This window comes from Bubalus kerabau, chromosome 12 (genome assembly GCF_029407905.1).
Source record: "Bubalus kerabau isolate K-KA32 ecotype Philippines breed swamp buffalo chromosome 12, PCC_UOA_SB_1v2, whole genome shotgun sequence".
NCBI lineage: Eukaryota > Metazoa > Chordata > Mammalia > Artiodactyla > Bovidae > Bubalus > Bubalus kerabau.
In genome coordinates this window covers 89,216,546-89,241,626 of record NC_073635.1, presented here as the reverse complement: position 1 = coordinate 89,241,626, position 25,081 = coordinate 89,216,546, and the positions used below count along the sequence as shown (strand labels likewise).

Sequence of the window (25,081 nt, the reverse complement as noted above, 5' to 3'; positions counted from 1 at the left end):
TGTGGGTGGTCCACACTTTGTAGGTGGCCCACGTCTTTGTGGGTGTTCCACGTCTTTGTGGGTGGCCCACATCTTTGTAGGTTGGTCACATCTTTAGTACCACTGAAGACTCTGAATGGGCACCCTCTGGGGTTAAGGCATCATTTTCAGAATTCCTCTGCTTACTTGAGAAAGTCAGTGGCCTGAATATGAATGTGGGTATTAAGATAGGTGGAAGAAAATCAGCCTGGGCTCAGCAGGGTGGACAAAGAACCATTGTACTGAGAGATCTCAGAGGACAAAGGCTGCCTGTGTGCAGCTGCACGTGCTGGCAGGTCAGCCCGGAGGCCTCCTGGAGGAGGCACCAGGAACTCTGGAGGTGGGTGGGGAGAGGTATTTAAGGCTTGCGGGTACACTTGAATTCTGGAGACTTTAACTAAACTGAGGCCCACTGCATTCGTGAGCTAACACCTGAATCGCATTTAATATCTCTGGACAATAACTCTGTGCTTCGTTATCTTTAAGTTTGTGGGAAAAATAGAAACTATGATCCCTAATGGAACTTGCCCTTTGCGTTTCATTGAGACTTCGCAGAACTTCCCTCTTTGCGAAAAGGAAATTTCACACACATGTACACACGTGTTTTTATTCTTGGAACGAGGCTTTGTCACGCGTATGATTTGATGACAGACCCTCGTGGCTCCTTCCTCCTCCTCCTCCTCCTCCTGTTTTGGAGAGGGGTCCTCAGAGCCGGCCCAGGTGCCCTGTTAGGAACTCATCACAGACGCCACATCTTTGCTCTGCTCTCCCCTTTGCCGCGGCACCTCCTTCTCTGGGATTTTCCCCGCTCCTGACGACGCCCAGCTTGAATTGTGTCCCGTCTTTCAGTGTCACGTGCCTCGTGCAGCCGTCGTGGATGGTGGAGCGGACTTCTTTGTCCAGACTGTGCCACCGCGTGACCTCGTCTCCCTAACTGTGTTTCGCTTTCTATCTGATGGCAGAGTGGTCAGTGTTGCCTGTTCTGAAATGCGGAGAGAAAGCAGAACGGAGGTGCACAGAGCCGCCGTGCCTGTGGGCACCCGACCTGACATTGCCTCGCTGGGGGCGGGGAAGGAGAGGGGAAGCGCGGGTGGGGCTGACAAAGGACCAGCAGGAATAATGCCCGAAAACTTTCCAAACCTGGTAGCTCACATAAACCTGCAGATTCCAGAAGCTGAGAGAATCACAAACAGGGAAAACCCAAAGAGACCCGGGCAAGGCTCGCTATAATGAAACTCCGAAAACCAAAAGGCAAGGAAAACATCTTTTGTTTTTTTCCAGCCACTCCGTGTGGCATGTGGGATCTGATCAGATCCACGCAGCCTGCAGTGGGGGTGTGGAGTCTTACCACTGGGCTACCAGGGAAGTCCCAAGGAAAATATCCTGAAAGCACCAAGTGGGGGAAAGAAAAGGTTATAATGACAGCAGATAGCTGACTCATCAGAAGTCAAGGTGGCCAGAAGGAAGTGGCGTGGTACTTTCCAAGTGCTGAAAACAAGGATGAAGACTTTTATTTTTAATTTTAGTTTTTATTTATCTGCTTTTGGCTGCGCTTGGCTCTTCGTTGCGGTGTGCGGGCTTCCTCTAGTTGGGGCGAGCGAGGGCTACCCTCTCGTTGTAGCTCTCGGACTTCTCGTTGTGGTGGCTTTTGTGGGGGAGCGCGGACTCTAGGGTGTGTGGGGTGGGGTGCGGCTGTAGTTGTGGAGTGTGGGTTCAGTGGCTGTGGCGCACGGGCTTAGTTGCTCCTTGGCGTATGGAATCTCCCTGGACCAGGGATCGAACCTGTGTCCCCTGCATTGGCAGGCAGATTCTTTATCCTCTACGCCACCAGGGGCCTCTGATGAAGACTGTTGACCTACGATTTTTGTTCGTCTTCACAAAAAGTGACTCTGGAAACAGGTGCCATACCTTGACTCAGACTTTTCCACCTGTTCTGTTCTTTAATGACAGTATGATGCTATTTAGTATACAATTGCATGTTTAATAAGCTATCTAGGTAAACCTGGGAGGTTTTTTTTTTTCTCCACATGAAATGTAAAAGCTTTTGGCTTTGTAGCTTAAAAATTGGGAACAATTTTTGCCTATATAGTAGTTTTTGCTTTTTTGGTAGATTATCTTATAGGGTTTATTGAAAGTTCGCACATAGGCAGTAAGATTCACCTTGGTCTTTTAGTGCATGGTTAGGAGTTTTGACACAGTTGTGTAACAACAAGCACAACCAAGATACAAGCCGTTTGCATCTTTTTAAAAAAGATCCCTGGTCCTTCGGAGTCAGCCCTCTACTCACCACAGCCCCCAGCCCCCGTCTGTTTTCTGTCCTCAGCGTGGTCTTTTCTGGGCTCATATGGGACGGGGAGCTTTGAGCCTGGTTCCTTCTGCTTACTGCGTTTAACGTTTACCTGTGTTGTTGTCTGTGTTCAATCCTGTTAATTGCGGGGTAAAGTTCCACCGTGGGCTTGCCTGGCGGCTCTGGTGCCTGCAATGCAGGAGACTCAGGAGACGTGGGTTTGATCTCTGGATCAGGAAGAGCTCCTGGAGATGGCAACCCGCTCCAGTATTTCTGCCGGGAATATCCCACGGACAGAGGAGCCTGATGGGCTACGGTCCATGAGCTCACAAAGAGTCAGACATGACTGAGCCATTAAACTGCCACCGCCAGAGTCCCATCGTGTGGACGTGCTGTCCATCAGCTGAGCGATTAAACCGCCACCACCAAAGCTCCATCGTGTGGACCTGCTATCCATCAGCTGAAGGGTATTTGGGTTGTGTTCAGTTTTTCGTGATTATGAATAAAGCCACTATAAACACTGAGTAGAGGTTTTTGTGGGAACGTGAATTTTCACCTCTCGGGTCAGCCAGCTAGGATTAGGACTCTTGGGCTTTCCAGTCAGTGTATGTTGAACACCAACCTGACACAGCCCCATCAGTTAAAGAATCAGTTTTTTTAATTTCTATGTGTTGAGAGACTCACGTTTCCATGCACAGACTTGGGGAATATTCTGGGGAAAGAACTCAGTCGTTTAGCTCTTGGACACTTTTCTGAAAAAAATGGTCTGTTTCTTGTTTTCCTTAGCTGACGTTATGCAGGCACGTGTGGTTAGTTCTGCAATGGAAATTTCATTGCTTTCTCTGCCAGGGTCACAGAAGTGTTGCTGGAACGGCAGGGTGCTTGGAGAGAGGCACCAGGAGTAAGATACATACTGTAAGGTTTTAATCTTGGTTGTCGCTTGGCCATAAAACAGACACATTTAGCGGCCCTCTCTGTCTCGGGCGCAGAGCCCTTTAGAAGGAAGGCCACTCATGGAGCCTGGCGCCAGCTGCCGTGCCCGCTTACCCCGTTGTTCCCTCTGACAGATCATTTCCAACCAGCCTTCAAAACCAGCTCTTCTCTGAGACCTGCCTTCCTGCTCAGCCCGAGTGAACCCAAACCTACACGCTTACTCGAGTGTTTCTATTCCAAGAGAAGGCCTACTGAGTGTGTATCTCCTGCGGAGCATTTCCTAAACACTGGGTGACTTGTTCTGTGGACTGAGAGGAAGTGGGCATGAACTAGTGCTTCTCTCAACACTGGCCTGGCCTCCGCGGGCCGGTCTCGGGCCTCTGACATCACTCAGCTCGCCCACTGCTCAGTTTCCCGTTCTTTGGGCTCACGTGGCCTCGGAGCTTAGCTTTGACCTGACAGCGTTTGCTCGTGGCAAAAATGAGGCCAGCGGGACCGGGGCTGGAGCATCCTCCGCTCCGGAAAGGCTTCATGCCCGAGTACACCCGGCACGCTGGGCGCCGCCTCGCGGGGGCACATAGTCTGCTATGATCCTGTCAACTAGAGCAGGGCTAAAGATTTGCTTTTTCAGCTTCTTCCTCTTTCAGATGAAGAGACAAGACTCCGAAAGTTATTTGTCCAACGTCGGAGAAGGAGAGGGGCCAGAGCCGGGGTCTTGCGAGTGCCTTGTTTCACGCTGCCGTGCCCTCCATCAGGGATACTTCCTTCATCTTTAGGGGCGTCTGTGCTCTGACCTCCTCCCCTGCTGCAGTCTGCTCAGAAATCAGGGTGGTGTCCCAAGGAGAGCTGGCTTGGGAAGTGTTTTCTCCGGGCGTCCGGGTTGCTGGCTCACGGACCCGTCCTCCCTGGCCCCCCGCCAGTGTGAGTAGCAGGGGTGCCCTTGGCTTCTCCTGCGCCAGGCACCACGCGGAGTGCTGCTGGGGCCTCGTCTCTTATTTCCTCAGTGGCCTTGTGTGGTTGGTATTTTCACCACTGCCTCTTCCAGACCAGGAGGCTCAGGGCCAGGTGGTGCGGGCGCTGGGGGCCCGGATTTGAGGTCGGCGCCTCATCTTATGTAGTGGGCTCCTTTCCACCTGTCTGGGCACCATGCGGGTGCCCTCCACATGCAGAGCGCTTCCCCCGCCTGCACCCTGGGGGACGCTGCCCACGGAGACCCGGGTGAGGGGCAGCCTGCCTCCCGCATGCACCCAGACAGAGCAGGACAGGTGGGACCCAGCCCTGCGCCCCTCGCCCTGACGGCCTGCTGCATGTGGGCTGGGCCCGTCCCTGACTGACCGCTGATTGGCGTTTACATTTACAACTTTAGAAAAACAGTTACTGATTTATCTGTGGCTGTGCTGGGCCTTCATTGCCGTGCGGGCTCTTCCCTAGTTGCATGGGGGCCACTCTCTAGGTGCGGCGCTCGGGCTGCTCCCTGTGGGGGCTTCTCCTGTTGCAGAGCCCGGGCCCGAGGTGCTCAGTCTGCAGTACTTGCAGCACGCGGGCTCAGTAGTGCTCGTGCTCAGGCTTGGTTGCCCCGAGGGGGGTGGGGTCCTCCTGACCCAGGGATCGAACCGGTGTCCCCTGCATCGGCAGGCGGATTCTTAACCGCTGAAACACCGGGCACGTCCTCTGTTAACGACTTTTGATTGCCGTGGCCTGAGTTAGAAGTTTCGATTTCCAGTTTATAATTTCTCACCTGCTTTTGGAAAGAGGGTGCGGGGCTGGGACCTTGCTTTTTTTCCCCTCGGTTCCAGACACGCATTCAGTTCCCGTTGTTGAAAGGCCATTTGTATTTCCACGCATGCCCACACCCAGGCGTCCAAGGCCCCGTGTCTTGGAGCAGAGGCCTGGCTGAGGGGAGTGGGCTGAGCCAGGCCTGCGGCATGAGGGTGTCCGCGCTGCGTCCAGGGGAGGCGACGGCTGCGTGAGGGGACCCAGAGCCCATGGTCTGCCAGGGCGTTGCTTGAGAAGAATACGTTCTGTGGGTTTTTCTGGTTGGAGGAACAAAAGAGCCTTTCTTTCTGAGATGCTCGCACGTCTGTCTGTAGAAGTAGTGTTTCCTCAGCGAGTGGCCTTTGGGAGGGTGAGGGCTGCGGGCAGGGGCGGGCAGGGTGGGCGGCCTCCCGGGCCCAGGCCTCCCTGGTCCCCACCGATCTGCGGGCCCCAGGTCTCCTCCGTCCCCCGATCTAGCAGCAGCTGTGTTTGTCCTCTGGTAAGAGCTGCAGTCGCTACTTGTCACCCACATTATGAGACTTCACCAGAGACCTTGGAAGCTCCTGCCTGTGTCCAGGCTGCTTTGAAGAACTCCCGCAGGAGTGGCTGGGCTGGGCACGTCTTCAAGGGCTCCTTGGTTCCGAGTCTCCCTTATGGCCTTGCTTTCCTCACTCAAACAGGCGGACTTGTTCCTGGGACGTGAGAACACAGGGGAGGTGCTGTACGTTTGTCTTTTCCTCTATTTCTAAAAATCAGAGGCGCCTTTATTACACACTGTGGCCAAATGCACAGTGACCGAATGTTAAGTTGCTAGAATCTTATCAAAAATCCTCAGCCACGAGAATTTCCAGATAGGGCATTTTCTTGAAAGACTAAGATTAGATAGTAATGAAATCTAGCTCTTGAAGGTGGTTTTGTGTGATGCTGAACTACTGTATCAAATAATACTCCAGGTTAGCATTATGGTTCTGCCTTAAATTGAAAACTTTTAAAGCCGTATTTATTGGCTCAAAGAATGCAGTGTTCAGAACACTAATTGGAAAAGATACACGTACCCCAACGTTCACAGCAGCACTGTTTACAGCATGACAGCCAAGATGCGGAGACAGCCTAAGTGTCCGTCAACAGATGACGGACGAGTGGACAAAGAAGGGGTGGTGTCTACCCCACCAGGGAATGCTGCTCAGCCATAAAGAAGAATGAAATAATGCTATCTGCAACAACATCAGTGGATTTGGAAGGTGTTACGCTAAGTGAAATGTCAGACAAAAACAAATACTGTATGATGTCACTTACGTATGGAATCTAAAACGATAACAGGCCAGTGAATCTGACAGCAAGGAAGCAGACTCACAGAGAACAAACTGGCGTTAGCAGCGGGGAGAGGGTGATCATTTGCATCTCGTCGAGAAGCTCTTTTGTTCAGAGTCACAGCTGAGGTGCTGACCTGGATTTGAAAGTGAATGTTCAGGTGCGGAGAGTAAACTGCATGGTGTGTTGGTGACACCGTCGGCAGAGATGGGTAAACGCACAGCCCTTCAGGGATCTTGCACGAAATGAGCCATGGTCTCTACAACTTCTCTGAGACGCAGCTCCAGCACCGATTTTAGCCAGACGGCAGCTGCTGCTTCGGAAGCACTGAGCGCCAGGGCTGACCTCGGCCCTGTGTGCGCTGTAACTCTGGGGCCCCTCCCCAGGACCGGGAGGCAGTGAGGTGGGCTTCGCTGGTGGGGGTCTGAGCCCGGCAATGATCAGCGCTCGGTCAGCAAGCCAGCCCTGTGGCCTGAAATGCGCTCACACAGACGGAGCAGCTGTCTGCTGTCTCCACCTGCCCTGGAGATGGCAGGGCCGAGCCCGCCCTTCCCCGAGCTCAGGTGCGGTCCCTGAAGACCGGGAGGGCGGGCTGCCGGGGATGCTCTGTGGCTGGCTGGCCCCACTGTCCCATTGGTGGTGGAGTGGGTTTCTGAGGAGCCCGAGTCCTGCAGAGGCTGGGCCTTAGGCTCCAAGGGCACGTCCTGCCCCATCGGTGGCCGTGAGTCACTGTGTCCTTGGCTTTATCTAATATCGCTGTGCCCCTTCTTACCTGCCTTTGCCTTCTCTCTGGGGGCATTTCATCGTCCTCCTTAGCTGACCCTCAGCTTCTGGGCTCGGCCACCTCCAAGGAGCCCTGGGAGGCACCTCAGCCACCGTCTCAGCAAAGTGGCCTCAGGTCCCTCCTGGCCCCTCCTGATCCCTTCTGTCCCCTCCTGATCCCTCCAGGCCCCTCCTGGCCCCTCCTGATCCCTCCTGGCCCCTCCTGACCTCTTCCTATCCCTCCTGGTCCCTTCTGGCTTCAGGTCTGATGGGCAACGGGGTGAGCACAGTCTGGACCCCTCCTCTCACCGGTTCCGTCCACACTCTTTTCGAGCACCTGCTGCAAACTGGACACTGTGCTGAGCCCCGGGGACCACGGTGAGGAAGGCAGATGGCCTCTCGTCCTGGAGTGAACTTGGGTCAAGTTGCTGGCGACAGGCCCAGCCTGGGTGACTGGTGCCCTAAAGAAAAGGTGTGGGTGACTGGGGACATCACTGGGGACTTGAGGCAGATTTGAGGGGATGCAGTAGTCACTTTTCCTTTGGAGAAGCAGTTTGTCTGTGTCTGCACAAGACTTGACCACCTCTGTGCTGTTCCCTGCATGTTCCTGTTCTCTGCCCCCCACCCCCGAGGTCCCTGCCTCTGGGCCCCCGATCACCTGTGCCCTCTTGACCCTTGAGCTGTTTAGGTCATCGGTCTGGCTCCCTCAGTAAGTGAGATAACCGAGGCCTTGAACATGTCTTTATTTTTTGTATCTGTTGAGAAAGTCATGATTTTGCCCTTTCTTGAAAACTGTCTTTTAACATGCTTCGGGTGGAGTTGTTTGAAAAATGCTTGACCAAATCTCATTCCTGCTCTAGCAGAATTCAGAGTCCCCTCCTCCACGTTAGAATGGTTGTCGTCGGGTGTTTCCTTACCTGGCAGGTGTTCATGCCACTGTCGGGGTTACTGACTGCTGGCTTCCCGGGCATTCTCGAGCAGCTGTGTGCTCTGGCCTGTGCTTTGAGATCTGTAGAGCTGTGCCACTAATTGTGGGGGTGGGATGAGGTGCCTGCGTGTGCATGCGGGTGTATGTGTGCATGTGTGCATGTGTATGCACGTATGTTGTACAAGTGTATGTGTACACGAGTGTGCAGGTAGACATGTACATAGATGTTGTGCATGCGTGTATATGAGCGTACAGGTAGACACACGTGTGTGCATGCATGCAGGTATACATGTGCATGTGTGTTGTACACGTGCATGTGTGTATGAGTGTGCAGGTAGGTAAACGTGTGCGTGCATGCAGGTAGACACGTACACGTGTGCATATATGTTGTACACGCACATGTGCATGTATGTGTATGAGTGTACAGGTAGGCATACATGTGTATGTGTGCGTGCAGGTATACGTACGCATGTGTGTGCCTGTGTGTTGTACACATGCACGAGTGTGCAGGTAGGTAAACGTGTACATGTGCATGTGTGTGCAGGCATGTATGCAATGTGTGTCCGCATGTGCAAGTGTGTGTTATATGTGTGCACACACAGTGTGTGCACACGTCTAGCTTGCCTCTCTGCCCAGCGCCCGCAGCGACCCCTCAGCCAGGGTTGGCTCTGAGCCTTCCGAGGGGCACCGGCTGGCTGGGTTAGAGGAACACGACTCCGCTGACTCCAGGAACCAGGGACTGGGGGGTGGTTCTTCCTGTCTTACTGGCCACTGGTCCTGAGAAAGGGCAAGTCAGCATGAACGGAGGCTGTTTATAACACTTGGAGTTCCTGCCGAGACTGCAGCTCTTTGGCGGGCTCCTGCTTCAGGCAGCCTCAAGCGCCAGGGCACTCCTCTGGGCTCCGGTGGGCTCGTTTCACACAGCCCGGGCTGTGGGAGAACATTGCACTCCCACTTTTCAGAGCCTGTTGACCTCTTGTTCCCTTGGTCGGCACCTTTTCTGCAGCAGTTGTAAAAGCTTGTTCCGAACGTCAGTAATTCCCAGTCTGATGAACAGCCTGGCCGCTCGAGTGAGACCTGCAGCTGTGCCCTGAGACCAGGGAGGGTGAGCTGCAGACGCTCGGGGTTTAGAGTCACCCCGCTCCTCCAGGGAGGCTGGGGCTGGGGGTGCGGCCGCAGAATCCCGGCTGCCTAGACCTTCCTGGCCAGAAGCTGCCTCTCAGCAGGTCGCCTGCGAGTTGGGTCCAGGTCAGGAGCCTGGGCCAGCTCGGCAACGGGCAGGTGACTGTGGGCGTCCAGGGCAAGGGTCAGGCCGCTGGAGCCTCCTGGCACTGTTTGCTCATGCAGTCCTGTTATCTATCATCTTCCCACCGAGCATCACCTATCCGTCATCTTTTTACTTTCTTATCTGTCCTCTGTCTGCCAGTTTTTAACCATGTGGAATTTTTTGTGATGAAATACACGTAAAGTTTAGCAGTTCACTCCTTTTTGTGTACAGCGTGGTGGCATTAAGCTCGTTATCATTCTTGTGTGCCAATCACCACTACTATCTCCAGAACTTTCTCATCTTCCAACTGAAGCTCAGTCCCCATTAAACACAAACCTGACCCCCTGCCCTCCACCCCCCAGTGACTACTTTTTTGCTTTTTATCTCTGTGAATTTGACTCTTCGAGGGAATTATTTAAAATTTCTACTTTCATGTATAACATAATTTTGTTATATTTAAATATGACAAACTAAGTTCAAGCAAAATACTTTTTGGTCAATGGCATTAAAAAAAAATTTAAACAGAATACTTTGATAGGATTGATTTGAAAGAGTTTTTGTTTTGTTAATGGATGCAGTTATATCCGGGTACCTGATCACCCCCAGAAGGCATTTCTGATTTTACAATCTGTCTGTGGACAATGTACTTTCTAGGGAATTGTATTAGGACACACCCAGTCTGTCGAGCAGGAGATAACTAGACTTGGTAAACATGTGTGGAATCCTTTGTTTCCTTCGGATTGTTCAGAAAAGGCTTAATATCCTCCCCTTGGGTTATAATTACCATGCTCCCCCCTTATCCTCTGGAGATGCATTCCAAGACCTTCAGTGGGTGCCTGAAACTGCACGTGGAACCAAACTCTCTATATATGATGTTTTTCCTACACCATCCATACGTTTGATGAGGTTTAATTTATAAATTAGGAACCATGAGAGATTAACAACAATAACTAATAATAAAATACCATAGTTATAACAATACCCTGTAATAAACAAAACAGCACACGATTCAAAAGTTGCAAATTGTTTATTTCTGAAATTTTCTATTTAATATTTCTGGGCCATGGTTGACCAAGCGTCATCTGAAACCTTGGGAAGTAAAACCTCAGGTGAGGGAGGTGATTGTTTCAGGAAAACGTTTGTTGTGTGCTGTGTATTTCTCAGAAGACTGTATATTATGGAGAGGAAGACAAAACGCAGATTCTTTGAGAAATACCTAGGATATCTACTGGGTGGGTACCCCAGATCAGAAGCCATTTTGGATAACTTGATATTTTGAGAAAACCCTTTATCGAGTTAAAGTGCTTTCTTAACATCGTATTTGCAGTTCAGTCTTCGAAGCAAGTTAAAACTTGCTTCAAAAAATCTGAAATGCTTTTAGTTTCCTGCTTTAATAAGTAGAGGATTTCACAAATAATTGACTTTTTCTTTGATAATCTCGTTTTAAAAGTTAGTTCTCCTAGGACAACAGAGTATCTGTTGAAGGTAAAGGAGGTTGGGATTTAATGTCCTCATCTGTGAGAGTTTTTGTTTCTTAAAGTTAACTCTGTTACATAACTGTATTTTCTTTGGATTTGCCATTTTTCTTAATACTAGACTGCTAAACAATGTCCCTTTATTTGAATTGTTTGGTCTTGTTATTGAATTATTTTTAGTAAATCTATGTCTGAAAAGAATGAAGTAATTTGAGAATTCCAGTTTTAATTGTTTGACCTTGAGAATTATTTCATAAAGCCCAATCAGTGAATCATAGGTGAGGGATTAACTTATGAGCAGGTAATTCTTTGGGTGGTTGGTACATCATATGTATTCTTGCTTTTTGTTCAGGCTTCAGGTGGCCAAACAGAAACGACAGGAATGACACAGATGCTGATTTGGGTACATGTCATTGTATGTATTGAAATGTGGAAATAAATGCATTTCCCTCTCTCCCATGTGTTGGCATTTCTTGAGTTGGAAATCATTTGGGGTTTGGGTTCTTTTATTTATAGAAGGAAAAAGAAACCCTCATCTTACAGGCATGGGTTAGGATGACTGTGGTTAGTTGCCGACTGATCCGGGAGTGAAGTCCCACAAAACTGGTTTTCGTTCTGATACTGGTGTCAGCCTGCGGGCCTCCCAGGCTCCTAGAGGACTCACCTCTTCTGTGTCATGAAGCAGGGCTCTGTTTGGGATGCCTTTTGGTGGTCACAGACGGTTAAAAACAAAGGACCTGTAAATGCAAGCAAACTCAGTTGGATCATTGGATTTAAAACAGTTTATCTGTAAAACGCTGTCTAGGCACCGCCTTGGCTGGGGTCATTCATTAATCGGGGCTGAGGTTTTAACTCTTCCTTCTGGCAGAAGAGATACCCTCTCTAATATCGTGGGGCAGAAGAGAACCCTCTCTAATATCGTGGGGTAGGACTTTATCTTCTTCCTTTTCAGCTGCTCTGCCTTCACCGCCAGCTGGTGACTGTTGGCTTGGGATCTTTCCCTGCACAGAATCTTCCCAAGGTTTCCACAGGTGGTGACGTGGAACGGCCATGGGGCCGGGGCTCAGCCAGGGAAGGGCCTGGTCCCTGGACCACCCTCCCGGGTTGGTGAGGCCAGGCTGAAATCCTGTGAAGCTGGAAAAATGCGGGTTTCTGCCTTCAGAGCACAGTCGCTTCAGGGCGTCCATACCCTGTGGGGGCCGTTTCCACGGCAACGACTCAGGCTTTGGCTGTGGGTGCTTATCTTGCCTTTAGGGTTTCCTCAGTTTCTGATAACAGAGTGGTTACTCTTACTTCATTACTTCTTCTAGACTTTAAGATTGCTGTTCTTCGGTCGCTGAATTGTGTCCGTGTCTCTGTGACCCCACAGACTGCAGCACGCCAGACTCCTCTGTCCTCCACTGTCTCCCGGAGTTTGCGCAAACTCATGTCCATTGGGTCCGTGATGCCATTCAACCATCTCATCCTGTGTCTCCCGCTTTTCCTGCCTTCAATCTTTCCCAGCATGAGTCTTTTCCAATGAGTCAGTTCTTCACATCATGTGGCTAAAGTATTGGAGTTTCAGCTTCAGCATCAGTCCTTCCAATGAACACCCAGGACTGATTTCCTTTAGGATGGACTGGTTGGATCTCCTTGCTGTCCAAGGGACTACCGAGAGTCTTCTCCAACACCACAGTTCAAAAGCATCAATTCTTCTGTGTTCAGCTGCAACTCTCACATCCATACATGACCACTGGAAAATCCATAGCTTTGACTAGACAGAGCTTTGTCAGCAAAGTGATGTCTCTGTGTTTTAACACGCTGTCTAAGTTGGTCATAGGCTTCCTTCCAGGGAGCAGGCGAGCCCAGTCTCGTCCCACTGACCCAGCTTGGAGAAGGACTTGATCTGGCGGTTCAGCCTTGTGCTCAGGATCTGGCCCCTAGATCTGGTGCCTGGGGTTCAGGATCGCCTCTGCCTGTGCCCCAGCCCTTGTCTCCTCTGTCAGGGCTTCCATCAGGCCTGGAAAGGGGATTGCGGCCGCAGTCCCCCTGGGGGATGGGAGGGGCTACGTGGCCACGAGTGTGACGAATGTGGATGCTGTGAGCACTGCAGATGTGTGAACTCTGGGAAAGATATTCACATGCGCGCTCACTGTGAGAGCCAAACTCGCTCCTGGTTCTGCTCTGCCTGCTTGACGAGGTGACCGCTTGCTCGAGGGGACGCTGGTCACTCTGAAGCTCACCTGCCCATTTGTGATAGCTTCCCCTCTTAAGACACAGCCCACGAGCTGCTGCTCGTCTGGATAATTCGTTAGTTTTCTTTGACATCTTCCTCACCTCTTCCTTATGGAATTTCTCAAAAAGGACAGTGGGCCAGACATGGGTGGTGGTTTCTTCTTGTGCAAGGCAGCCTGGGGGTTGAAGGTCATTCGTTTGAGCGGCACAGGATCAAGCTGGAATCAGTGAGGCGGCTTTGGGCATTTCTGCCCCTGTGACCGAGCTCTGTGCACTAATCATGGCCTGTTTTCAGGAAGTGAGCAGAGTTGCTGACTCAGGTTCAGAAGGCGACACGTGACTCTTCATCTTCCCTGAGGCTGGGTGTTGAGTTCCCTGTTACCTCAACGTCCTTGCCAGTTTCTGTTCTGGAGGGTTCACTGAAGTTCACGAGCATGTAGCTCGTGAGAGGAGCGGAAGTGGTGGGGGGTGGGACAGAAGGTTCTCGTGGCCGCCACGAGGATACTGTCCTTGTTCAATTCATGACTTTCGGCGTCTGTGAACGGGGAGGCCGTCGGCCTGCAGCCCAATTCACACCTTTGTGGAGTGAGAATCGATTCACACCTTCGTGGAGTGAGCGTTTCCTGTCGTGATAGAACCCCACGCTCCGGTGGCGGCTTCAAGGAACAGAAACACGCTGTCTCGTGGGCCTGGAGGCTGGACGTCTGAAATCGGGTGGGCAGGGCCTGCTCTGTCTGAAGGCTCCCCCACCCCCAGCTTCAGGTGGGCGCTGGAGTTCCCGGCTGGTGGACGCATTGTCTTTGCGTCGTCATCCGTCTGAGTGTGTCTTCCTCTTGTTGTGTGCACGTGCGCACATTAGTTGCTCTGACTTGTGTGTGTGTGTCAGCCTTTCATTTGTGTCCGACTCGTGTGTATGTGTGTGTGTGTTAGTTGCTCACGACTCGTGTGTGTGTGTTAGTTGCTCAGTTGTGTCTGACTCTCTCCGACCGCATGGGCTGTAGCCTGCCAGGCTCCCCTGTCCATGGGATTCTCCAGGCAAGCATCCCGGAACGGGTTGCCATGCCCTCCTCACTTCCTCTTCTTGCCGGGACACCGCTCATACTGGATTAGGTTCCAGCCGAACGACTGTATCTCACCCTGATTACACGTGCGGCGTCCAGATAGGTTCCAGTCACAGGATCCGGGGATGAGGGCCGCCACTTTAGGGCCCACCACTCAACCCCCTGCCGACGGAGACGAGACTTTCGAAACTGCCTCTCTTATAGGACAAAACCCAAGAATAAAAGAGAAAAAGGGAGGCGATAGCTTAAAACCCAGGAAAAGCCTGACATGAATCCCATCTTCATTCCTCGCCTCCCCGTGCAGGGCCTGCCCCCTGCCCAGTAAAGCGCGTGCCCCTTGTCCGCTGTGGAAACCTGTCCTTCCCGTGCTTGTCGTTTGGCTGTTGACCACCTGGCTGGAGAGGGCACGGCAGCTCCGTGAGCGCTGCTTCGTCCTGAAGCCGGGGCGTGGGTGCCCCAGGACGGGTGGGGCGGGAGACCCCCTCCCTCTGTTGACCTGACTTAGGAGAAGCAGCCAGGCCTGTGAGGAGGACGGAGCAGGAGCCTAAGGCAGTTCGTCTCACAGCGATCCTTGTGGTCGCTGAAGAGTCTCTCGGGCCAGGTCCCCTTCCTGTGGGCCCAGCCGCCAGTTTGGCTGCGAGGCTTGACCTCTGGCTGCTCTGGTGCTGGGTAGAGGAGGGCATCGGGGTGCTGACCCACACAGGAGGGGCCGGCGGGGTGGTCTCTGCTCGGGGAGGGCATTGGAGAGGAAGGGGAGACGGTCCTGTCCACTTCAGGGCCTGGCCTCACGAGCGGCCATATTCCCACGGGGACACTTTGCAGAGAAGCATGTGTGTCAGTGAGGCTTCCCCAGAGACACAGAACCAAGAGGATACATGGATACACATCCTCCTGAGAGAGAGAGAGACAGACACACAGAGAGACAGACACGGAGACAGACAGACAGACACAGAGAGATAGACACAGAGAAAGACAGACACGGAGAGACAGACATGGAAAGAGACAGACATGGAGAGAGACATACAGACATGGAGAGACAGACACGGAGAGAGACAGATGGACATGGAGAGAGACAGACACGGAGAGAGACAGACAGACACAGAGAGAGACAGAGAGACAGACACGGAGAAAGACAGACGGACACAGAGAGATAGACACAGAGAAAGACAGACACGGAGAGACAGACATGGAGAGAGACAGACACACAGAGAGACAGACATGGAGAGAAACAGACAGACAGACAGAGATAGACACAGAGACAGACACGGAGAGACAGACATGGAGAGAGACAGACAGACATGGAGAGACAGACACGGAGAGAGACAGACAGACACGGAGAGAGACAGACAGACACGGAGAGAGACAGAGAGACAGACATGGAGAAAGACAGATGGACAGGGAGAGAGACAGACACGGAGAGAGACAGACATGGAGAGAGACAGACAGACAGGGAGAGAGACAGAGAGACAGACATGGAGAAAGACAGACGGACAGGGAGAGAGACAGATATGGAGAGAGACAGACACGGAGAGACAGACACAGAGAGAGGCAGAGATGGGTTTCGATCGGGAGGGGGAGAGTAGCTGGCCCCGGGAGTGTGTGGTTGGCAGGTCTGAACTGCACGGGGTGGGCTGGCAGGCAGGAGACCCACGGGGGAGGGTTGCTGCTGCATCTCGAGTCCAAAACCTGGAAGCAGCTTTGGGCAGCAAGGTTGGAAACTCAGGCACAATGTCTTATGACTCAGCTTGTTGTCTGGGGGCGGAGCTCCTTTTTCTCCAGGAAATCTCAGTCTTTGCTCTTAAAGCCCTTTCAACTGATGGGACAAGGCCCACCTACATCATGGGGGTGATCAGCTTTATTAAGTCAGTTGATTGCCGACTTTGATCACATTCAAAAGAACCCACCTGGCAACACCCAGACGCAGATGAGACCACATGACTGGGCACCACTCCCTGGCCGTGTCAGCTCGTAAGGTTAAGCATCACCCCCAGCAGCTCAGTGGCGGACACTCACCCTCGTGCACGGGAGCCACCCTAACCCTCGTGCACGGGGGCCTCGGGTGGAGGGTGGACTCTCAGCGAAGTGGCTTTGCACATAGGGAGGGACAGCATGCCCAGCGCTGGGCCCACACAGAGCTGCCCTCCTTTGTCACCCTGGGAAGGCGCACGGACCCTGCGTGAAAGAGCTGTAAGCATCTACTCTTTGTGGCCACTCCTGGGGGCAGCCGTTTCCTCGGGCTGGTTTTGCACCAAGCTCGCTGTCAGTGTGTGTAGACACAGACACGCAGACGGAACGTTCTGGATCTCGCCTGTGATGGTAACCTGTCATCAAAACTCACCACGCTGTGCACGCTAAACTAAAGTCGTCCTTCAGGTGGTTTGTTTACAGTGATGCGGGGGAACTGGGAAACTTTGGAGAAGGGTTTTATTTCACATTTTACACTCGTCTTGGACAGGAAGCGCATCACGGCTCACTCTGGTCTGAGCCTCTCCAGGCTGTGCTGGGTTGTCTCAGAGACGGCCCTGGGGTGTCTGTGTGCTCCCAGCTCCGGTTCTGTGGATCTGTTTTTTATCTTCATGTTGCCACATCAGTGTTTCTGTGTGTGTTTTCAGAGTTCCTCTTTCTTTCAGTGTCTGCCCTTAGATTTCCTGATAGACCTCGCTCTTCAGCTGACCTGGGAAAAGGGTCATTTACCCCAAGTGACCGCCTCTTCTCTCCCCCTTCTGCTCACTTCCGGCTGCACATCACGTCCTCCAGGGGAGCTGTTAAAGGTGCAGGATACCCACGCCCCAGATCCTGGTTCCCGTGCTCCAGGGTGGGGGAGTCTGAACGTCAGTATTTTTTAAAAGCTGCTCCCCCCTCCGCCCATGATTACAGGGTGCAGCCGGTATTGCGACATGGTTTCTGTTATTTAAAACTGTGGCCAAAAGGACATACCCCTCGGGCTGAAGTGCTGGTCGGCGCCTGGCAGGAGGTGACGTCACCTGCAACATCAAAGAGATGGAACCTGGATGTGGCTCCTCACCGCCCCGCGGCCGGCTGTGGCCGCTGACCTCGGAACCTGGATGTGGTCCTCACCGCCCCGCGGCCGGCTGTGGCCGCTGACCTCGGCCCTCCTGCCTGGGGCTGGTTTTCAGCTCTAGTGGCACAGTGGGCGGGAGTCACATGACCAAGCGCCCCGGGAATGGGGGAGAAGGTCATCCTCCAAGAGCACACCTCGTATGAATACAGAGGATGTAGGAGGATGCAGGAGACTTCTTCCCACCCCTGTCTCCAGCTCCAAGGGAGACTGCCCACAGGGCCACGTGGGTTTGCCAAGCCTGGCAGCCTGAGCCTTGGCTGCGTTGGTGAAGCAGCTAGCTGGTGACTTTTCTCACTGGGCCCTCAGGGCTGGTGCAGGGTGAGCCCGGTGTCCTAACCTCCCCAGAAATGGACCATGAAGAAGAGGAAGGTTCCAGATTGCCTAGAGCTTCCACTCTGGAGCTGGGGCTCAGGGACCTGGCTTGGGGAAAGAAAGAGAGAGAGAGATACCTTCTCAGAATCCGAGCGTTCGGGGAGGACCCTGTGAGCATCCCAGTTCAAGCCCATCACACAGATGGGGAAGTCATCGCTCCGAGGGGGCCAGGAGCTGACATTACAGCAGTCCAGACGCGGGGCCTGACTTCCGGCTCAGCACACTCACCAACTCCTGGGAAACTTGCTGCAGAGCCTCGGGTTCAGATACGCCCAGAGCTGACTGCAGACAGCCGTGTCTCGCCACCTCCCCACGTGGTCCTCACTGCCTCCGTGATGCCAGGAACGCCAGGCTCCTGCTTGGAGGCAGTTCGGGACCAAGTTAAGAGCCCCTGTTCCCTGTCGGACTGGCTGGTCTTAGTATGGGCACTACGCTAGTTGGAAAGTGGGCTAAAGGCTCTGGGTTAGATCCAAAGCAAGATTTGAGAATTTCAAACCTGAAAACTGCACACTCGTAAATCCTTTAGCTGGGTCACGGCATTCAGCTCGTTTGTGTTGGTTGACGGGTAGACAGGAGATCCAGGGTTTGATCAGCCACCTTGTCCGCCTCTTTCCAGGCTGGCATCTGGGATGCTTTAGGTCCTACTCAGCTAAGTATTTTGCTTTCTCTTTTGGTATTATTACTGTTTACTTTTGTTTTTTTTTAAAGGGCAAACCAGACAGTTTTATCTGGAAAGGAAAGCTATTTTAGGCCTTGGGCATTAACAGTCGCCTTGTTGTCCTCAGAGAAGACCACGTAACAGACGGGGAAGTTGGCGTGCCCGCCCGCCGCCCTCGTGTGAAATCTAGCGGGTGGGGGCTGACGCATTCTTTGCCCCTCACCGTCTGAGGTTAGCGTGTGCGAGAGGAAAGGTCCCGGCCCAGTGGTAACGGTGGGGCAGCGATTCTTCTTTTCTTTTCTTTTTGACTAGAGCCTCCTGCTGCCGGTTTGGGGAGATGCCTCGGTCGTCGTCTCCCAGGGGCTTCATGAAGGCAGCGGGGGTGCTGTTTCCTGTCTGCCTGGAGGCACAGAGGGCAGTTTGACCTGAAATTTGCAATTAAGTTGTTAGGCAGAGGGCCGACCCGCTGTCTGTGCAGGAGGAGGGGACGTGGGGAGCACCCGGGGTGGCAGGCTGCCCTTCCTGGTGGCAGGAGTCTGGCGGCTGTGGACTCGCTCTGTTTTCAGCATCTTGGGGGCTCACGGGACGCGTGCTTCCACCTCCTGCCAGACCTGCCCGGGTTTCCTCCTCTCCAGCTCGCCTCCCCAGCAGATCGCTTGGGGAACGCTTGGGGTTTTGTTGGAGAAGCGGGTCCCTGGCTCGGGGTCCCTCTCTGAGCAAGGGAGATGACTGGTTGGGCAAAGCCCCTGAGACCCTTCTCCCGAACATGGTGCCCTTCTCTGCAGGCTGTTCTCTCCAGGGCTAGCCACTCTCTAGGGCTGGCCACTCGGGCAGGAGACTGTCCCCCGAGGAGGCTGGCTGCCATCTGTGATGGGGTGGGACCATCTCAGAATGACTAGGGTGGCGCTCGTTTGTGTTTCTTGGCCACGTGGCTGGAGGCTGATCTGTTGGCAGAGGCCGCTGCATTTCGCAGACACACGTGTGTGGACGTGTCATGCCTGCAACCCACGCTCCAGAGACCCTGAACCAAGTGCTTTTCGTTTCCTTTGTGCCAAGGTTTCCCTTGTTGTCCGAGTGGCGCCCACGACCTTTCCTCTGAATACTGTATTTAAACACGTGCAGTAAAGTACCGAGTTTGGCCAGAAAGCAGGTTAATAGCCGTTGAGACGTTGGGCTGACGGTAAACCTACAGAACTGTAGTGAGGCTCGAAAGCGGCTGTGATTGTCGGCGGTGAAGCGCAGGGGTCGCTTCCTGCTGTCGCTTCTGCTTGGCCTGCAGTCTGAGGAGCGGAGGGAATGCCAGCTCTCGGTTAGAGGATGCTGGGAACAGATATTCCATCTTTCCCGGTTCAAGGTCATAGACTCCTGCACTCTGCCCCACTGTGGTCAGCGGGGGCCTCTGGACCCTGGACTAGAACCCGAGACCATAAGAGCCTGGCCAGGGGCTGCTGGCGGGACAGGCTGGGGGCTTGGTGCTCCGCCCGATGGGGGAGCCCTGGGTGGGTTGGGGGGCTGGGGGGCAGGTGCAGGATGCCGGGGGTGAAGCGTTGGTGTGACCTGGGGTGCATGCACGCAGATGGCCGAGCTGTGCAGGCACAAGGTTGGGACAGGGGGTCGTCCACTCTCTGCTGTCACTGATGGGGCGTCTTCTCATCCGCGTCCTGTGCAAGGGCGGACGATCCCACCCTGATCCGCCCTCCTCGGAGCTTTGCCTGCCATCCACCTCCCCCACGCACCCGGTCCTTCTGGGAGGAAATGGAGGGGGGTGTCTGGCGGGCGCAGAGAGTCTGGGATGCCTCGGGGGGTGGGGGGATGGAGCTTGGAAGATCGGGGAGGAGTGACTGCCTGGGGGCCGCTGGTCTCCGGCTGGCCTGGGTCAGCGCTGGCTGAGTCCTGTGCTGCAGAGTGTTCAAAGTGAACTTTGACCCGAGAGGTTCACATCCACCTGAGACCTGCTGGGGGCAGGGGCGGGATGGGCAGGGTCAGGCGGCGTTGGGGCTGCCGTACCCCACACACCCCAGGGAGGAATGAAGGCAGACTCCGGGCCCCGCTCCTGCGGAGGTCAGAGTCCAGCTCGGGGCAGGCGTGTCAGGGTGTTCTGAAGGACGGTGAGCCCCACAGACACCAGGGAGTGTGGGCAAGCGGTCCAGGGACCTCTCCTGGCTCCTCTGTGGGGGCTGGACACGCCCAGAGAGGTCTCCCTGTTACAGAGTCCACCCTCCTGCTGCTCGCCGCGTGACAGGCCAGCAAATCGAGGGATTGGTTGCTGGGGCCAGGAGTAGCCCCTCTGCTTGGACAGCCAGTAGACCGAGAATGTGGTCGACTAGCATCCCCAAGACTCACCTTGCCCAAGTTGGAGTCCAGTTTCTTCTAGAAGGGCAGGGGCCGGGCTGGTTGATGCCTGCTTCTTGGCGCCGGGGTCCCTGGTTCTGGCCATCGTCTGCATGTCCAGTGCCACCTCCAACAAGACAATCATTATTTTTCTGTTCTGCAACCTTTTATCTCAAGATGAATGGAAATGAGTTACACCTTCAAAGGCCAGAGCCGGGAGAATGCGTATTCCAGCGTATTCCAGGCGACAGGCAGCGTTCTTTTACAGAAGGTGCTGAGCCAGCGTGACTCAGCGCGGGTCACGGCACCAGGGCTGGCGCTGCGGGAACAGGCCCAGTGCACCGAGTCCGGCTTGCTCGTCCTGCTCCGCACGCAGGCCTGGGGGCGGGGGTCTCTCTCCGCCTGTGCGGGGGCCTGGGACGCCTCCCGGAGGGGCCCCTCCTGCATTAGGGGCTGCCCTTCGTGCCCTCACTGAGCCATCTGGCTCTTCTGAACGAGGAAGAAGGGGAACGGGGTGGGGGGGTGGTGTTTGGGAAAACCCGGGGACAAACGCGGTCCCACGTGGACGCTGGAGACCCCGGTGTGAGGAGCGCTGTCTTGCTGCCGTCTGTGGTGGGCCTCTCGCATCCAGGGCTTCTGGCGATCTGACCTGAAAGAATGAAGGGAGACAAGTGGGATGGAATTTCAGTTCTTTGGGGCTTTGACGCATCAGGGTTTTGGGTCTGCCCCGCCCCCTCCCTGCTCCGCCCTCCTCCCCACCTTCATCTGGCCTCACCCCCTCCCTTTCCCCATCACCCCTCTCCTGCTGTGTCTGCAGTTCGGAGTAAAAGTGGGAGTTGAGATGGGGGCAGGGTGTCATCTTGGCCTCTGACACGAACGAGGCTCCACCACCCAGCAAATCAGACCACGCTGTTATGAAACCAAGAAATCTTACATAAGAAAACGCCGTGCTTTCCCTTTTTCTAAACAAACAGGGGGATTTTTGTGGCTTCACGTGTGCAGAGAGTTTAATCGCCCTGAGTGTCATTATGGGTGTCTGTCAGCCACATAACTGAGGCCTCCACTCGGGGTTGTGTGGAATGCGCCGGGGCTCAGGGGGAACCCAGGCCAGGACAGGAAGGGGACCTGGAATGGGGCTGGGGACCCCCTGGAAAGTCACAGCAGAAGCCCTTGAGGGTGCCAACCCTCCCCAGAGGACCAGAGAGTAGGGCTGCCCAGGGGAGAGCCATGCTGTGTTCTGGCTGTGACTGCCCAGCTCAGAAAACACCCTGAAAACTGAAAAGGCAAAGAGAACCTCGGGCTGGGTGAGGCTCTCAGTGGGCGCAGCCGGGGCTGGGCTCCTGGGGTCTGGCACTGTGTCCTGGCATCTGGTCCTCCCGGAACCTCTGTCCTCCTTGGGGGCTGCCCCCGGGGCTCCTGCCGCCCTGATGGGTGCCCGTGGGCAGGGGAGGGAGGGAGAGGAGGTGTGAGGGGCCGGGACCTCTCCCCCCGCTGCCACCTCCCGCTCCGGGCAGGGGGGACACAGGCTTCAGGGCGGGCCCGCCCGCGGTGGGGAGATATGCCTGCCTGCTTTGCGTGTGGTGTGCACAGGAGCAGCCAGCTTGGCTTGAAAGCTGAGTTGCCCTCCTTTCCCACAGGAGAGCGCGTTTCCTTAGTGTGTGGGTTCTGAGCTCCTCCCCTGGGAGGCCTGCAGCCTGGGGCGGTGGTCTCGGAGGCAGGGCAGGGCCTGGGGCTCTGGGAGCTGGGTGAGCCCCCGGGGGTGGGGTGGGGGCAGGCCAGGGAGGCAGACGGCCCCGCCGGGAGGGAGTCCCGACCCTGTCATCCAGAAGCCAGACGCTGGTGGGAGCGTTTCATCTAAGCACCCTGGAGTAAGATGCAGGAATAGGGAGCCCCCCGCCGCCCATGAGGAGGAGAGCGGGGCGCGGGTGTCCCCCTTGTTTTGTGGGCTCACTGCGGTGCGTGGACGTGATTGTGCAGGAACTGCTGGCATGGGGACCGGCCGTCACCCCGCCTCTGCACAGCAGGGTCTCCATCTGGTTCAGCTGCAGCCGCACCGACACTTGGGGTCACGATTCCATCCGTGGTCCCTCCCGGGGGTCCCTTGTGCATGGTCGGGGGTGCCTCCAGACAGGAGAGATAACCAGCCGCTTCCTCTCCCCTCGCAGGACGGGAGCAGTTCCACGGCCTGGGCTCCATGTACTGCCGGGGGGCGGCTGCAGTCATCCTCACCTACGACGTGAACCACGCCCAGAGCCTGCTGGAGCTGGAGGACCGGTTCCTGGGCCTGACGGACACGGCCAGCGCCGACTGCCTGTTCGCTGTCGTGGGCAACAAGGTGGACTTGAGCGAGGAGGCGCCCGGCGAGGGCGGCCAGGGAGGAGGACATGACCCCGGGCAGGCGGGTGGGGGCTGCGGCAGCTCCAAGCAGGTGCAACTGGAGGACGCGATGGCCTTTTACAAGAAGATCCTCAAGTACAAGATGCTGGACGAGAAGGACGTGCCGGCCGCCGAGCAGATGTGCTTCGAGACAAGCGCCAAAACTGGCAAGAACGTGGACCTGCTGTTTGAAACGGTGTTCGACATGGTGGTGCCCGTGATAATGCGGCAGAGGGCCCAGGCCCCGCCGCAGACTGTGGACATCGCCAGCGCCCCGCCGCCCGCACGGACCAGATCCGGGTGCTGCTCTTGACACGCCCCGGCCCGGTCCCGGGGACCCGGGTGGGCTGAGGAGCCGATCGGGGTCACTCTGTAGGACTGCACGTGGAGGAGGAGCCGGGAGGAAGTGCCAGCCAGTCCCCAAGACAAGGGCCGTGTGACGCAACCCCCACGTCCATTGCTGCCCCGGGATGTGGGCAGCAGACGGATCGTCCGGAAGAGCCACCTGCAGAGCCAGGCTCCTGGAGACCAGCATCCCCTCGCTGCCCCGTCCTGACACCTGGCCCCTGTCTCTGCACATGCGTGACTCTTCAGGGTTCCTCTTCACTGTGATTTACCTTTGATCCAGCCATTTGGTACTTGTCTCTTGATGCCTCGTAATGATTCTTGACAAATGTTAATTTATATAAAATCAGGAATCGCTGTTTTTATATTGTTTGCAGCATTGTGAGCCACTTTATTATTAAAAATTATTTTAAGAAGAACCTTGGTTTAGACCTTATTTGTGCCCCCATGGGCTTTAATGTCTGTTACACGGACTTGCAGTTTCTCACGTGGACTGTGGGTGAAGCATGACCTCACACTTTTGCAGTGTCTGGGACCAAATTCTTAGCCCAGGTCTTCACTGGGCTTTTCAGTAAAGAATCTGCCTGCCAATGCAGGATGGCCCAGGTTCGATCCCTGGGTGGGGAAGATCCCCTGGAGGAGAAAATGGCAGCCCACTCCAGGATTCTTGCCTGGAGAATCCCATGGACAGAAGAGCCTGGTGGGCTACAGGTCATGGGGTCACAGAGAGTCAGACATGACTTGTGACTAAACAACAACAATGGGCCCTCATTGCTTCTGCAGCTGACCCCAGGCCGGTGTCCAGGAGGGTAGCTGACCTGCACTTCCCCAGGCCGGTGTCCAGGAGGCACCGACACAAGACCCCCCTACACACTCAGGAGTCGCCATATCCATGATTTTTCTTCTCCACTAAAAAAAAAAAAAAAAAAATCAATACACTGTCACTCATTTCAAACTTAGTACTCAAACCACCTTGGGAAAGGTAAATTGCCCGCTTACACATGTTTTCTCCCTCTGTTCAGATCGTAGGACTAGGAGCCATGGATTCTGCCCTCTTGGCCAGATAAACCACATCCATTGTTATAAATAAAGTTTTATTGGCACTCAGCCTGTTTGTTTTATATGCTCTCAGAGGCTGCAAGGACCAAGCTGAGAATTTTCAGCAGAGATTCTGTCCACCACGAGCCCACAGGAGTCGCTCTCCGGCCCTTAACAGAAAATGTTTGCCCATCCCTGTGTTTAATGCCTTGTTATCCAACAGAAATATAACACAGATCACATATGTAGTTCTAAATGATTTAGTAGCCATATTAAAAATTGAAAAGAAACAATTCCAGTAATATATTTTAGCCCAGTAGATGCAAAATAGTATGATTTCAACATATGCCCCGACACTAAGGTCACTCTGGCGGCTCAGATGGTAAAGAATCCGCCTGCGATGCAGGAGACGTGGGTCTGATCCCTGGGGTGGGAAGATCCCCTGGAGAGGGGCATGGCAACCCACTCCAGTATTCTGGCCTGGAGAATCCCAGGGACAGAGGAGCCTGGTGGGCTACGGTCCACGGGGTTGCAAAGAGTCGGAGTGACTGAGCAACTAAGCACAGCACAGGGCTCCTTGCTGGGGCTGCTTGGGTGATGGCTGTGTGAGCTTAGGACACGTCTCTCTTTTGCTGCATGAAATCCTTACAAATTCCAGATATTTAGATTGGCTTGTATGCCTAGTTGTCTAGAAGACACAAGTTCCAATAATAGAAGCAAAACTGAAGCCTCTGTCTCTGCTGACCTCTGCGCAGGTTGCCTGGGCAGTTGCTGAATCTGAAACCGCCTTTCCAGGGGCAGTGGGTGGTCAGCTTTGTTCTTAGGAGATGCCAAGAGAGGGAGGCTGTGAGAACACAGCTTTTGTTTT

The 25,081-nt window shown here is 54.5% G+C and overlaps 1 protein-coding gene across 2 annotated transcripts in view; it reads left to right on the top strand.

Annotated features, from left to right (window-relative positions):
- The window catches only part of RAB20 (RAB20, member RAS oncogene family), a 30,813-nt gene extending 7,239 nt beyond the window's left edge, over positions 1-23,574 (top strand). For both annotated transcript variants that reach the window (XM_055541884.1, XM_055541883.1), the window contains one exon: positions 22,620-23,574. In XM_055541884.1, coding sequence (XP_055397859.1) covers positions 22,620-23,143 — 524 coding nt within the window. In that variant the 3' untranslated portion in view covers positions 23,144-23,574. The remainder of the gene's footprint in view (positions 1-22,619) is intronic.
- Positions 23,575-25,081: the final 1,507 nt, after the last annotated feature.